The 14829-nt window shown below is 60.4% G+C and overlaps 1 protein-coding gene across 3 annotated transcripts in view; it reads right to left on the reverse strand.

The window, feature by feature from the left end:
• Window positions 1-8242: 8242 nt before the first annotated feature.
• The window catches only part of DHCR7 (7-dehydrocholesterol reductase), a 17124-nt gene continuing 10537 nt past the window's right edge, over window positions 8243-14829 (reverse strand). For all 3 annotated transcript variants that reach the window (XM_040465644.1, XM_040465647.1, XM_040465645.1), the window contains exons 7-9: window positions 13447-13651; window positions 12528-12659; window positions 8243-9496 (exon numbers count right to left, since the gene is read on the reverse strand). In XM_040465644.1, the coding sequence (XP_040321578.1) occupies window positions 9032-9496; window positions 12528-12659; window positions 13447-13651 (802 nt within the window). In that variant the 3' untranslated portion in view covers window positions 8243-9031. The remainder of the gene's footprint in view (window positions 9497-12527; window positions 12660-13446; window positions 13652-14829) is intronic.

Consider the following 14829-nt stretch of genomic DNA (forward strand, 5'->3'; position numbering starts at 1 on the left):
GTGAGGGGTGTTCTAGCAGACTGGGCCATCACGACGCAGCACAATGGCACTGTGCTGTGATGCAGGGGTGGCCTTGGGGCCCTGCACCGACCCGGACAGCAGCCCTGGCCGGAGATGGCCCCGCATGCTGCCTTCAGCTGTTACGTTCGCCGTCGTGCTTTTCGTGGGCCCTGTCCTGGTTCAGTCGCTCTGGAGCCTGGGGCCTCCGCGGAGCTGTCCTGCGGCAGGGACCCCAGCCCCCAGCCTGACCTGCGGAGGCTGCCGTCTAGGATAGAGAACGGTGGGAGCTGGTCGGAGGGCACGACTGCCGGACAGAGCTGCGCTCGGCCCCCGGCAGGGAAAGGTGTCGCTCTGGAGGAGGGCCCGGCGTTCTGGCCCGGACGAGGCAAGGCGGGAAGAGGCCGCGGGCCCCCTCTGTGGGCACCTTGCTGGAAAGGACGGTGCGCACCCGGAGCGGAGGGGATCGGGCATGGCCCAGCGTGGGGCTGGCACACACACCCCGTCGTGGCGGGTAGGGCTGAACAAACAGGCGGTTGGCTTTCTGGAACCCGTGCTGACTCAGGGGCACGGTGACGCTGCTTCTGCCGGTCGGCAGCCGGCCGCAGGCGCCACGGGGGGCGGTCAGCTTAACGGCCTTGCTTCTGTGTGTCGAGGGTCCCGCTGCATGTCTGCAAACACCCCGGATCGGCCACCCGGATGCCAGCCCCCATCACCGGCGCCCAGAACCCGACTGGAGGAGCCCCCTTTCCCTCCAGGTCGCCGCTCTGAGCGCTGCGGGCTTGGAAACAGAATTCCACGTACAGAAAGAGATAAAAGGTTACGAACAAGCTCCCGAGAGCAGAGAAGACTCACGGCTCGGCGGTTAAGCTCAAGGGTCCTGACGCGGGAGGCGCGCTCTCAGCTCTCGAGGGGCCTGGAGAAAACGATGCAGACTTTGGAGCTGGGTTTCCTCCCACAGAAGAGGCAGGAACGGCGAACCCCTGGGGTCCGGGTGAGGACTGCGTGAGTCACCGCGTGGAAAGGACTTGGAGGGCGTTTGCCCCGTGGCTAGGGGCGGGAAGGGTGCGCGGGCTCTGGGCCACCCTTCTGTCCGTCTGCACAGGGGCACTCTGTCCCTGCTGCCAGCTCCCTGTGCCCCCAGGGGGTCTCCACAGAAAGCACCCGCAGCAGCTGCCGGCCCCCTGCCCGGCTTTTCTCCAGGGGCTCTTCCCGCAATGGTAAGACATGCAAAGTGCCAGGATGGTGACATTAACACAGCCCACACGTCTCGCCCAGATTCCTCGTGTGTGTGTGTGTGTGTGTGTGTGTGTGTGATTCCACGTGACTGTGTTGTAGCAAGACCTCATGTGTCCACCCCCGCGGTGCAGTTCCAGAACATTCCGTCACAAGTGTGCTGCCCTTCAGAACCACCCCACCCCACCCCTGACTCCTGGTCACCACGACCGGGGGCTACGGTTCCATCATTTTATGACAAGAACCGCATAGCACGTAACTCGGGGATCTGTTTCCTCCCTCTGTGGAATTCTCTAGAGATCCCTCCAGGTTGTGTGTATCGACAGTCACTCCTTTTTATCGCCGAGCTGTATTCCGCACGGCCAAGTCGGTTCGGCCGCCATGACAACATACCACGGGCTGAGGGCTTGAGCCACACGACTTATCCTCACCCCCTGAAGGCTGAAGTGCAAGGTGAAGGCACTGGCTGGCTCGGCTGCCCGGTGTGCAGAAGGGTGCCTGCTCTCTGTGTCCTCACAAAGCAAAGACAGACCTCGTGTCTCTTCCTCTTCCTATGAGGACACTAATTCCATCACGGGGCCCTATCCCCACGACCTCATCTGACCCGAATTACCTCCCAAAGGCCCCATCTCCAAATACCATCCCATTGATGATGGGCTAGGGTTTCAACATATGGATGGGGGGGGGGGGGGGAGTGGGGAGGGACACAGACACTCAGACCACAGCGCTTCAGTATGGACGCACCAGCTAGTTTGACCGTTGGCCGTGGAAAGACTTCTCAGCGATTTCTGATTTATTTCAGAGTCATTTCTCTGGGATAAATACCCAAAAGTACAATTGCTGGGCATATTGCCTATATTTAAAAATTAATAATGGAAGGAAAGTGCAATTGCAGAAAACAAACAGGGTGCCCCCACGCGTCCTGCCTTTAGGAGGGGCTGGCGGGGGCAGGACACTGCGGCACCGCCCCCCCCCCCCGCCGGCGCCCCCCCGCTCCCGTCCAGCCGACCCTCCCCAGGAGCCTCTTTCCTAAGAATTGTCATGAAGATCTTTCCCCTTGATTTATGTCTCAGGATTTGCAGTGTTTCTCCTCACTGTGTAGTCACCTCTCCGGGCCTCCGTGGTCAGATTGCGAGAGGCAGGCGGGGGTACCTCCAAGGCTTGGCCACCTCTCACGGTGCCTCCCACACTCTTACTGCGCCGGCCACTGGCTGGTCCCTACGCCGTTTCTTTATCTCTAGCTCATCAAGCGACACGCCTTCAGGACTACCTAGCTCCTGCAGAAGCCAGACAGGAGCTATAAGCACTGGTGAGCCCCTGGACCCCAACTCGAAGGCGCTCGGAGGGCAGGGTGACAAGGCCCATGCCTCGTCGTGGAACGCTGCCACCAGCCAGGTCCCCCACTTTGGCAGGTGTCTCCTCCCCACGGGCCGCAAGAGTCTTGCCACTCGCATCCTGCGTAGCCCCCGCCCTCCCTCCCCAAGCCTGTGCTCCGGGCTGTGGTGGGGGAGGGGCAGACAAAGTAAGCCGGTGATTGATACTCTGTGCCTGGAGTGCAGGTTCCGTGAAGAAAAATAAGGCAGGGGCCCGGGATGAGCGTGTCAGGAAGGCCTCACCGCGAAGGGGACATTCGGGAAAGTCTTGAGGCCCTTACGGGAGCCACATGATGTCTGGGGAGGGGGCTCCAGGCGGAGGGAACAGCCCATGCACAGGTCTGTAAGTTGCAGACCACTGGGGACCCTGGAGGACATTGCTGAGTCAATGCAGGCCCTTCAAACGACCTTGGCTTTTATTCTGCGTGGCGGTGACGTGCTCTGACTCGTGTTTAACAAGACCAGTCCGGCTCTGGGGCTAAGAACAGACCAGGCGGCCAGGCAAGAGGCAGGCAGGCCAGCCCTGGGGTTGCCACGGCACCACTCCAGCTGAGGGCGGGCGGAGGCTGGGGCTGGGGTCCCGTGGGGTGGCGGGAGGTGGTCCCGTGGGGTGGCCGGAGGTGGTCAGACCCTGGAGGCAGTTTGCAGGGGTGGCCTGTAGGACTGGCCTCTGACTGGATGGGGGAGAGAGAAGGGAATCAGGGACGATTCCATGTTTGGGTCTTGGAAACTACCAGGACAGACTTACCACCCCTGAGGGCACATTCTGGGAGAGACATCAGGAGCTGCCGATGAGTGGAGCTTGAGACGCCTTTTAGACACCCAAGTGAGGTGCGGAGGGTGTATCTGGACGTGTGCACGGGGCTCAGGCAACAGGCATCAGAGAGGGACCTTTAGAGGTCTCAGTGTTTGGGAGGTATGTAAAGTCTTGAGACAAGTGAGGTTACCTGGCTACCTGCCTGTCACCAAGAGCCCTTCTAAAGGATCCCTGTTCATCCAGGTGGCCATACTGACAACCCTCTGCAAACCCCCCACCCCACCCACATTCTGAGGTGACGGAAGCTGTCTGATGTCTTCAGGGTCCTTCCTCTCTGGTGACTCTCGAGAGGAGGGACGCCAAGTTTCTGGAAGCCACGCCGGTCCACACCCATCCCACCCCTGTCCCCCAGTCACTGTGGTCTTCCCAAGCAACACCCAGGGCATGCTTTGCAAACACTCCCTCATAGATTTGAAGATCGGCATTCAGTAAGGGGCAGGGGGGTTCTGTGCGGTAAAAGCAATCTGCCCTTCCCTAGAAAAGCAATACGCACAGCAGACTCACGCCTTAATACTGCACGGGGTATTCTACTCCACATCCAGAGACTCTGACTGCATCGTAGCCTGACCTTTTTTCTCCTCTCCTGACCTAACTGGCAAACAACACTCACTTTCTTTTTTTTTTTTTCAATTTTTTTTTTCAACGTTTATTTATTTTTGGGACAGAGAGAGACAGAGCATGAACGGGGGAGGGGCAGAGAGAGAGGGAGACACAGAATCGGAAACAGGCTCCAGGCTCTGAGCCATCAGCCCAGAGCCCGACGCGGGGCTCGAACTCACAGACCGCGAGATCGTGACCTGGCTGAAGTCGGACGCTTAACCGACTGCGCCACCCAGGCGCCCCAACACTCACTTTCAACAGAAACCCTCCTGCAGACAAGAAAGGTATGAGCCCATGCCTGGGCCCCTGTCCCTCCCAGAGTGGCTCTGTCCCGTGCACAGCAGCACGGAAACCCAGCCCCAACGGCTGCCAGAAGCACATCTCCAGGGCAGACACCACCTCCTCCCTTGCCCGGATCCCCTCTTCTCTCTGGCCTGCTCAGGACGGAAGGTCTACAAACAGCTCAGATCTGCCCCAGTCACAGGCAGCATTCCTAATCTGTCATGCAACCCTACAGAGGAGTTACCGAAAAATAACATTTAATAAAAACACAGGAAAACAGATGATCAAATCAACCCACCACCCCACCACGCAGCTCTCAGGAGTCTTAGCATGTGGGTGCATACATGTCTTTCCTGCAAGCATCTCATGTAAAACTTGATTATAATCACGCTTGTAATTTCCAGACTGAACGGGAAGGCAGTGGAGGAGGGAGACCCTGAGCTCACCTCCCCCCCGACCCCCACCACCGCCACCGCCTTGGACACACCAAGGTTGCAGCTACCCATAGAGCAACTCTCTCCTTGCAGAACAGCTCAGCCACAGCTAAACATGTGCAGAAAAAGCCACATCAGGAAGGGCAATGGGGCAGAGACGCAGGCTGGTTGGGAACAAAACCCCCAGGGCAGGGACCCATCTGTGGGTGGGGAGGGTGGATACCTCAGCTTCCAGGTTCTTCCCGGGGAGCCAGGGGTTCAAGCCCCACCTCCAGTACCCCTCCAGGGATCTGCACTGGAAAGATGAGCCCCCATAATGTCTGGCTTTCAAAATCAGCCGGACTTGACTCTGGGAGAGCCGGAGGGCTACAGAAATGTAAGACCCTAGCTTCACAGGGCCAGCGTGCAACGTCGCTCAGTCCAAGACCCAGCACAGAGGCGGGGGCCATTCACGAAGGACATTTATTGACCAATTTTAGGACATGTTCTGGAGGGGCGGGGATCTGCAGGAACTTTCTCCAGGAACGGAAGCTCTGGTGGGCTACCATTTTCCTTGTCCTTTTTCAGCACCACTGGCCTGACGCTGGTGGGTGCCAATTCTGACACTCTCCATCTATCTCGCTAGCGCCGCTCACCCTGCCCCTGCATCCCCTGCACACAGGTCCCTCCAACCTGCTCACCCCAGCAGGCACCCCTCCAAAGTGGCTCCCGCCCCTTCTTAACCGGTGGCCAGTTAAGACCGGTGTCCCCCCACAGCAACTGCTGCCCTGCCACTGCCCGGACCAGCGCGCCTCCAAAGCCCTCCCGCCCCGGGAGGAGGGGGCAGCCCCGCCCACCAACCCACCTGCAAAATCGCGGCCGGTCCCGCCCACCAGCTTGACCGCGAGGTCGTGACCGGCCCCGCCCACCCTCGCAGGCGCACTTGCAAAGTCGCGGCCGGCCCCGCCCACCAGCCCACCAGCCCACCAGCAAATCGAGGCCGGCCCCCCCCCCACCGGCGCACTAGCAAAGTCGCGGCCGGCTCCGCCCACCAGCATGCCTAAAGTCGCGGCCGGCCCCGCCCACCAGCCCACCAGCAAAGTGGAGGCCGGCCCCGCCCACCGGCGCACTAGCAAAGTCGAGGCCGGCCCCGCCCACCGGCGCGCCTGCAGCAAATGGAGCCCAGTCACCACCCAAGGACACCCCTGGAACACCTGCTTCTGGTGACCAGGGGGGACTGCGCTTCTGAGACCCACAGGACGCCCTCCGCAGCAGGCCACCTTCCAGCCCAGGAGATGTGGCTGAACTACAGAGACACGCACAGCGAGGCGGACACAACGAGGCGACGTGGGGATTACATTCCACACTGAAACACAAGACAACTCACTCGATTAACCTCTCGAGCTGACTTAAAGGGGCAAGGGGCGTGCCTATAAGCCTCCGTGCACACATGCTGAAACTGCCTTCCAGAAAGGCTGCGTTGTCAGTGCGCAGTGCTGGCCTCCTCCCAACCAGAGCAGAGTCCGGCTGGGGTGGGGGTGGGGGGTTGATGAAACTTGCCAGTGGGACCAAGAAGACCAAGTGTGGCACGGTGTTAACTGTTATTTCTCCAATCACTGGAAACACCGACCGGCTTCTCGGATCTTCGTGGCTCGTTTGCAGTTTGTATTTCCTGCCACTCATGAGCTCACTTTTGTCTCGCGCCCGGCTGCAGAATCGGAGGCAGAGAGGCTGGAGGGACCGGGCCGCGGGCCTGGGGACGCTGGAAGACGCGCAGGGACCCTCCCGGAGGGACTCCAGAGGAGCGGGGCCCCGCCACCTATGCCTTGATTTTAGTCTCGTTAAGACTCCGTTCTGAACTCTGACCTCCAGACCCGTGAGAAAATAAACGTGTGTCGTTTTCAGCCACCAAGCTGGAGGCCACTGCAGGATTGGAAACAAACATCGCTGCGTTTGAGCGTGGCCTCTGCCTCTCGTTGGTTGGGTCACTGGGGATTGGCCGCTTCAAACCCTGAGCTGCTCTTAGCACCGTCAGCCCGCCAGCCCCGGGGGGCAGAGGCCCGTGCTCACAGGGACCAGAAGGCAGGCAGCTGTTAACATTTCACGGCACACCGCGGGGGCCAATACGGCGGGTTCCAGGAGAAGGCCCCTGTCTTCCAAGGCCCAGTGGGGAGGAGGATGTGCCACCTTTAAGCTCCTCGTGGGCAGCGGCCTCTCTGGATGTGGCCGCACAGGTTCCGGCGGCCGCCCTGTCCTGGGGGCTGCTGACGCCCGGCGAGGCCCAAGGGAGGCAGACGGACCCTTTTCCAGAGCGGGGCCCCCTCCCACCTTCCCACCGGCCACGAGCCTTCACCATCCCTTCTGTGCTGGCCCCCCTGGGGCCCGGGCCAGCCTACCTGGCCGTGGGGGTCCAGCAGCCCCTCTCCCAGGGAGGAGGCAGAAGGCAGACCGTGTTCCCAGAGGCTTCGCCCCTCCCGAGAACTTCCTGTGTCTCGTAACACAGTGGCCCCCGTGGTCCAGCCTCACGGCTCACAGAGGAGGGGTTCCCAGGCTCACCCTGCCCTTCCTGGAGAAGCTGGGCCTCTTTTGCATGACGCAGCGGCAAGAAGGGTCACGGCCCAGCCTCGCAATTGCTGAGCACACAGAACACGGATCAGCACAGCCCAGCTCGGGAGAGCTACCACGAACGAGACTGGGCTAGCGGGCAGGGGCAGATCCAAGACTTGGACCCACAACTCTTCTGCAAACAGCCTGAGAAGCCCTCTCGAAGCAAGGCGTGAAAATAGTAATTGCCTACTTCTCAAATGGGAAGCCAAGGCACAGAGAGGGTAAGTCGCCTGATCTAGGTCACACAGCCGCTCCACGCCGGACCCAGGGTCAGAGCTCACAACCAGCACACTCTAGCCTCTTTGAAATGAATCCACTCCATGTGAGAAGAAGAGGAGGGTCCACTCTACTCAGGGCCATCCAGGACACTGGTTCCCCAGGCTGGCCAGTATTCAAGCCACACATGTGGCTTGTGATAAACAGGACGTCTGGGCCTCCCCGCAGCCCAGGGGCTGGCATGAACGGGCGGCAGGGGTGGGGGGTGGTGAGCAGCAAGGTGGAAAACCACCCTCCCAGCCGGCCTGGGTGGGGCCCGAGCTCTCATCTCTCACGGGTTTCGGGCTGTCGGGGAAGCCACCAGCCTGTTCAGCCTGTTCCTAATGGAAGCAGGGGAGGCCCCACCCGGCCCTGCCCGCCGCCCTGCTCACACCTCCTTCCCGGCTGGTTTCTCCAGGCAGGAGGCAAGCCTGGTGCCTGCTTCCCGGCACCTCTGTTCACTCCCGTGGGCAGGCAGCCACGCTGGGATTTCTTCCTTTGGCGGGCGGTGGGGGGGAGGCTGGCGCCAGTCCCCTAAATACCCACCGTGAGTGCCCACAGCCCTGAAGCAGTGCCCAAGCAGCTCATCACCCCTCTACGTACCGGAAACGGAGCCCTCACGTCCGGTCAGGCCCAATCGGGAGACAGAAACCACGCAGAAGTTTGGACAGGGCAAGTTTAATATAAAGAATTACCAAGTCAACGAAGGCAGTAATGTTTAAAGAGTTTTCAAGAAAACCCTAGGGTCAAGGGCAAGTGCCCAGGGTAAAAAAATTCACCTGGAAGACATCCCCCTCTTCAAGGCTGGGATTCAGATCTTGCTGGAGAAGGCCCCCTGGATGGTACACAGGTTCTCTGGGTCGCCTGAGCCGATGTGTGCATGGCCAGGCACGCAGGCAGAGCCCTTGCAGAGGGCCGGCAGGCCGAGGCTGGCGGCCGGATGCTCAGAGGGCCGGACACGGGAGCCACGGCCTGTGCCGGGAACTCGGCATGCTCTGGGCGTGCGCCTTGGCTGTCCCCCCACTGCACCCCCCAAGCCGTGAGAGACCAGGGAATGAAACGGAATCACCGAGACTAGAAACAGAAGCCCCTTCTTGGTGCAGCGCGCCTCCAACTGATTCAGAGAGACTAAGTGGTAGGGAGCCGAAGATGTCCGGGCAGCACAGGAGCTCGGGCTGACGACACGGAGGACAGAGACGTCGTCATCGCGGGCTGCCCGAGGCGAGCGGGGGCCCCCACCTGCCCACGGAACACGCGTGGGAAACGCTGGTCACTTCCGCCGGTGGGCGCAGGCCCTAGAAACCCCCAGGGCTCGCCGAGGGACAAGGGGAGGGGACGCCCCAAGCGACGGACTCTTTCCATTTGGCAGACGAGGAGTCGCAAGCTCCTGGGGGGAGGCGGGAGGCAGCCCCAACAGGCCGGGCTCGGGGCCCCTCCCACGGGGCGGGGCTTCAGAAGATTCCGGGCAGCAGGCGGTGAGGCACGGCGGCGGTGTAACGCGCCCAGTCGCCGCCGTACTTGCTGGCACAGCGGTGCTCGTCCCGGAGGCAGCGGTGGGTCAGCAGGATGGTCATGTAGACGATGTAGAAGTAGGGCAGCAGGTGGCCCCCGCCGCAGGCCAGGCAGTAGGCCAGGCTGCCCATCAGGTCGCCCGTGTAGTTGAGGTGGCGGGCCACGCCCCAGAAGCCCGACACCAGGAGCTTGCTGTGGTGCCTGCGTCCGTCGGCCGACGTGTAGGAGCACTCGATCACCCTGGGCTTCCTGCCCCAGATCAGGCAGCGGCCGTCCGTGCGGCGGAACAGGTCCTTTTGATGGTTGGCCATCCGGAAGATGTAGTAGCCTAGCAGCCCCAGCAGCAGGACGCCCGCGGCGTGGGGGGTGGACAGCTGCACCGGGTGATAGACCAGGTACAGGCCCTGCGGGGCGAGAGGGAGCGGCACGGCCTGGGTTCGCATCCCCCGACTAGCCGCCCCGCCATCCCACACGCCGGCTTCCTCTTCCGTGAGTAAAAGCACCCGCCTCGATGCATGGCAAACGGATCCGCGTACCTACCTGCCTTCCCACCTGTCCGCGTACCTACACACACACGCACACGCACACCATATGTAGCCTAAGCGTAACATGCAAGTATCATCTGAATGTAATTTTATGACGGTCCACTGGATGCCACATTGGCTAGGCCACGGTGCCCAGATAGCTGCTGGGAAGGTATTTTTTTTAGATAAAATAAAACTTAAACTGGTAGACTTTTGAGTAAAGCAGCCTGTTCTCTACCCTATAGGTGGGCCTCATCCAATCAGTTGAAGGCTTAAAGAAAAAAAAAAGGCCGGCCTCCCGCCAGAACAAAACTAGATTCCGCCAATAGACGGCCTTCAGACTCCAGCCGACTCTAACATGCTTGGACCGCCAACCTGCTGGCCGCCCTGAAGATTTCGGACTTGCTGGGCCCCATGATCACATGAGTTAGTTACTGCTTCTCTTCTGTGTGTGAATATGTGTATATATGTGCGAACATATACACACATACGTATACAGGCATACATTCAGTTGTATGTATACACATAGATGTGCATAAACACCCCATTGGTTCTGGGTGTGGAGAGAATTCTAATGCAGCTGTGATGTGATATGACACATGATGTGATTGATATATGATGTGATATATGTGATATGATGTGATGTGATACATATACGATGTGATATATGAAATGATACACATACAACATACAAAGAGAGGCCGAAACAAGGCCTGGTTCACAGTGAGAGACACAGATGTGTGATCACACACACTCATGATCTATGCACGTTTGTACATGTACACGTTTGATCTGTTATCGTTCTGTTCACAGAATCAGGGAGCCCGGGAGCGTGCGAGCGGCCAGGTGGAGACACGGGTCCTGGGCAGACGGCGAGGGGCACTCAAGGGAGGACCTGGAGTTATAGACAGCACGGGGACAGGGCACCCGGAGCCCCAGCCCAGCTCTGCTGCGACTCCCCTGCTTCCCCGGGGGCCCCTGGTTCCGGATGCTGCACAGAGAGGATCAGCCAGTTCACGTCACTGGGCCTGGCACGACCGGCTGTAAGCACAGAACCCCTCGCCCGTGCGGGCCCAGCGCAGGTCACCGAGCCTTCCCACGTTGGTTCCTGCCACTCTCGCGCAACCTGCCCAGGCAGCCACCCTGCCCGCTGCCGGCTAAGCGAGAGCCCTGACCATACCCTCTCTCTGACCCCGGACGTCCTCACTCACAGCATGAGCAGGTGGCACCCGGCCAGGGTGTCCAAGCTGCCGCAGCCAGCGCAGCAGAGCCGGGGCTCTCGCGGGAGCCGGGAGGGCGTGGGAGCCTGATGCGAGGCCCGCCCCCCGCACCCCCCGGCTGCCCCCAAGGCAGCTCTGCGTGGTGTGCCGGGCGGGCGGATGGGGGTCAGCGACCGAGCAGCCCGGCCACACCGCCAAGCGCCGCTCCGGTGCCCCCGCGCGGCCTCACCCGGCCCCGACACGGCACTGACCTCCTTTTCCAGGGATGTCTGGGGCCATTCAAGGCCACCTCCCCCGCCGGTCTGAACCCCGGTCCCTGCGGCTCTCCAGGCCAGTGCTTCCACACCTTGATTCTGCGATGCAGGCCAGGCCTCTCCTGAGGACTCCAGACTGCTGTTCCTTGGCACAGGGTCTCCCCCTCAGAGCCCTGGCCCGACGTCCTCCTGAATTCTCCGTGCAGTGAGACGGCACGTGCCAGCCCACCCATCTGGAACGTCCTCACCCGCCAGCCTCGCCGTCCTGCTCTCAGCCAGGCCGTGGTTATCTCCGGATGCGTTTGCCAACTGCCAGTGGCAGGCCGGGGGCTACTCCTGGGCCCTCCCTCAGGAGCCGATGACCCCACTTCTCTCCAGCACCCCTTCCCTGCACCGGGCTGCCTGCTGCCTGGCCTCTCCAACCAGCCGTGAGCCCGAAGGAGGCAGGGCCCACACACGTCTCCTTTGCTCCCACGTCCCCATCACATGCCTGGTGCCACACAGACCCTCGTGAAGTATTTAAGGAACAAAAAAAGGTAAGAAATCCTCTTTTCCTTTAAGCATTAAGATTTGAATAAGTGTGAATATGAATACCACCCCCCATCACCCAGTTCAGCCAAATTATTCCTTTTTACCGAAAGTCTACACCCTGTCATCTTTCTTAAGTGTCATGGGCTGACCTGTGTCCCCCCCAAATCCCTATGTTGGAGCCCTGACCCCCAGGACCCCAGAATGTGAACCTGTCTGGAGAGTGGGTCTATTAAGAGTAAGCAAGGTGGCACGGGGTCACCAGGGTGGGCCCTGAACCCGTGTGACTGGGGTCCTTGTAAGAAGAGGGGATCAGGGGCGCCTGGATGGCTCAGTCGGTTAAGCATCCGACTTCGGCTCAGGTCATGAACTCACGGTTCATGGGTTCGAGCCCCGCATCGGGCTCTGTGCTGACAGCCTGGAGCCTGCTTTGGATTCTGTGTCTCCCTCTCTCTGCCCCTCCCCCACTCAACGCTCTGTCCCTCTCTCAAAAATAAATAAATATTAAAAAGAAAAAGAAGAGGTGATGAGGACCCAGACACGCGCAGAGGGACGACCCCGTGAGGGCACAGGGAGAGGACGGCTGTCCACGCACTAGGAGAGAGGCCTCAGGGGAACCCAGCCCTGCCCACGCCTGGACCTCGGGCTCCGGCCTCCGGGACGGGGACGGTGGCCGTCTGTTGTCCACGCCTGTCTATGGTATCTGTCCCGGGGCCCAAGCTCACTAATGCACCAAGCCTCCTTCTTCCTGGAAACGGGGCAGCCTCCCGCCTCCAGCCTCGACTGTCCCCAACTTGTGCAAGAGGGGATCTCAGCACGTGCTTGGCTGTGTCTGCCGAGGGCCACCCTGGGCGTGCCTGGGGACCAGACAGCTGCAAGCCCCGCCAGGCCGGCCACCCCGCTCCTCACCTGCAGCGTGTAGAGGTACGGCAGCCAGACGCAGTCCCCCCAGCCCAAGTACCACCCAAAGTGGTCGTGGCAGATGTCAATGGTTTTCAGGTACCAGGCTTCGTTCCAGAAGAAGTCCAGCACGTAGATGGCCTACAACACAGGACCCGTCACGTGCCGGCCACGGCCACCAAGGGGCCCCAGGGAAAACCACGCCCGCGTAGATGAGGAGATGGCACGCAGGGTGTCGCCGAGCTCCTCAGTGACGTGCTCCACGGGGCTGGGACGTGGGGGGCCCGGGAGGCCAGCGAGGGAGCCCTTAGCCTGAGAGAGCCTGCCGTCTAAGCGGATGAGGGCCCACAGACAGTGACCGAGAGGGACACCCAGCAGTGCCCCGGCCGGTGATGCCCAGGCTGTGGCGCTCGGAGAGCAGGTCGCGCACCGTGGAGGCGCTGGGGACAGCCCACGGGGAAGGTGCCCCACACACCAGGGCCCACGCCGGCATGGAAGTCCTCCGCCCGGCCGCCCCTGCAGCTGGCACGGCCAGGTGGCCAGCGGCCTCGTACACAGGTGGGGAAGAGGTGAGAATGAACCCCTCACACCCCACCTGAGACCCACGGGGACCACGTGGGGAAGACGCTTCAGAGGCCACAAACCGTGAACGTGGCCAGGACCACGACACCCTTGAGCTGTTAACGGGCGTCTCCCGGAAAGAGGCCGCAAGCCCAGTGAGGCCGCAGGGCCGGCGCGGCGCCCGGCAGACAATGAGGGACCTTTCGCTGCGTGCTTGCTAGCCCGCTCCCCAGAGACGCACGGGCAGGGGCCCGACTCCCTTCTAAGAGCAGTGGAGTGAGGTTCTTCAAGACGCATCTGGCTTTCAGGATTTCCCGGGGCCCAGCAAGCCTTGGAGCTCCCTCCCCTTTGGCTGCAGACAGGCTACCTGCAGGACGTTGACCAGGACCATGGCGTTGGTCACTTGGCCGTAGAGCTCCCGCTGCTTGGCTGCAAAGGACAGGTTGATGAGGGTCCAGGCAACGATCCCAGGGCGTCCGTTGAAAAACAGCTTGAAGTCGAACCACTTCCCGATTCGGGGGTTAAACTCAATGCCCATCATGTAGTCGTAAAAGAAATTGCCCGTGAATTTGCTTGAAAAAGAAACAGCAGATACGTTTCGCTAAGGAGCCCGTCTCGCGACAAGGGGCCCGTGTGTGCACGTGGACGAGGGTGTCGAGCCTGGCCCTTGCGTCGGCTCAGGGATGCGGGCAGCCGGAGGACGCACACCGGTCCCTCTCGCTTCCCAAGGCCTCCCTGCTCTCCCTTAGCACTCGGCTACGGCCCGGCAGAGCCACCCCGAGACCTGGCACCTGAGGTGCTCACTGCGTCCCACGAAAGCACACACTTTCTGCTTAAGTCTTCCCTCAACCAGCTGGGCTTCTCCCCACCCTCCCCCAGGCCCCCTTGAGGCCTGGCGTGGCTGAGCTGCATAACTGGCTTGACTTCACAAAGATTTCGTTGCATAGCCAAGCATGTAGTTTGTGGTGACTCCCGGTGCCCGGGTCCCCACGGGCAAGTGAAATTATAAATCCCGCCCAGGTAGAGGGTGAGCAAGGATGGCGAGTCCAGAGCAAGGTGCCTGGCTTGGGGGCCCACCACTAACCCTTGCTGGACATTCGTTGCCCCAGTTCCTCCCCCACAGCCCTCCCCAGGGGTGACCAGAGAATCAGCCAAGATGACTGATATGGAGGCCCTCCTCGCGAATAACTTGCAGACACATAGGGGTTTCTGTGTTAATGGCAAAAACATTTTCACGTCCATGTGCCTCAGTTATGTTAAGTAAAAAAAGCAAAATATACTAAGTCTACAACAGGTGATTGATCATAAAGCAGCAAAGACGATTAGCATGAGCCACAGAAGATCAGCCTCATTACCTAATTACCACACAGACCACAAAGCACCGTCATCCAGAGACATTTCCCAAGAGCAAGAGTTAAAGGAAACACACTTTCTTTTTATTTGGGCCCCTAAATGTATTTGGGACTAAAATGTAGGCACCCAAGCATAAGAATCTTGTTTGTGACTGCTTACACCCATCTACAGGATGAACCCAACCAACATCTGTTGTTGGAGGGAGGGGTGGATGGAGGGATTGAAGGAGCCAGGGATGAAGGATAGGGGTGAACAGGTGGATGAACAAGTGGGATAGATGGATTGAATGGTTAGATGGGTAGGTAGGTAGGTAGATAGATGGATTGACGGGTGGATGCATTAGATGGGTGGGTGGGTAGGTGGGTTAGATGGATGGGTGGATGGATGATGGTGGATG

This window comes from Herpailurus yagouaroundi, unplaced genomic scaffold, assembly GCF_014898765.1.
Source record: "Herpailurus yagouaroundi ecotype Mexico unplaced genomic scaffold, PumYag 569, whole genome shotgun sequence".
Taxonomy (NCBI): domain Eukaryota; kingdom Metazoa; phylum Chordata; class Mammalia; order Carnivora; family Felidae; genus Herpailurus; species Herpailurus yagouaroundi.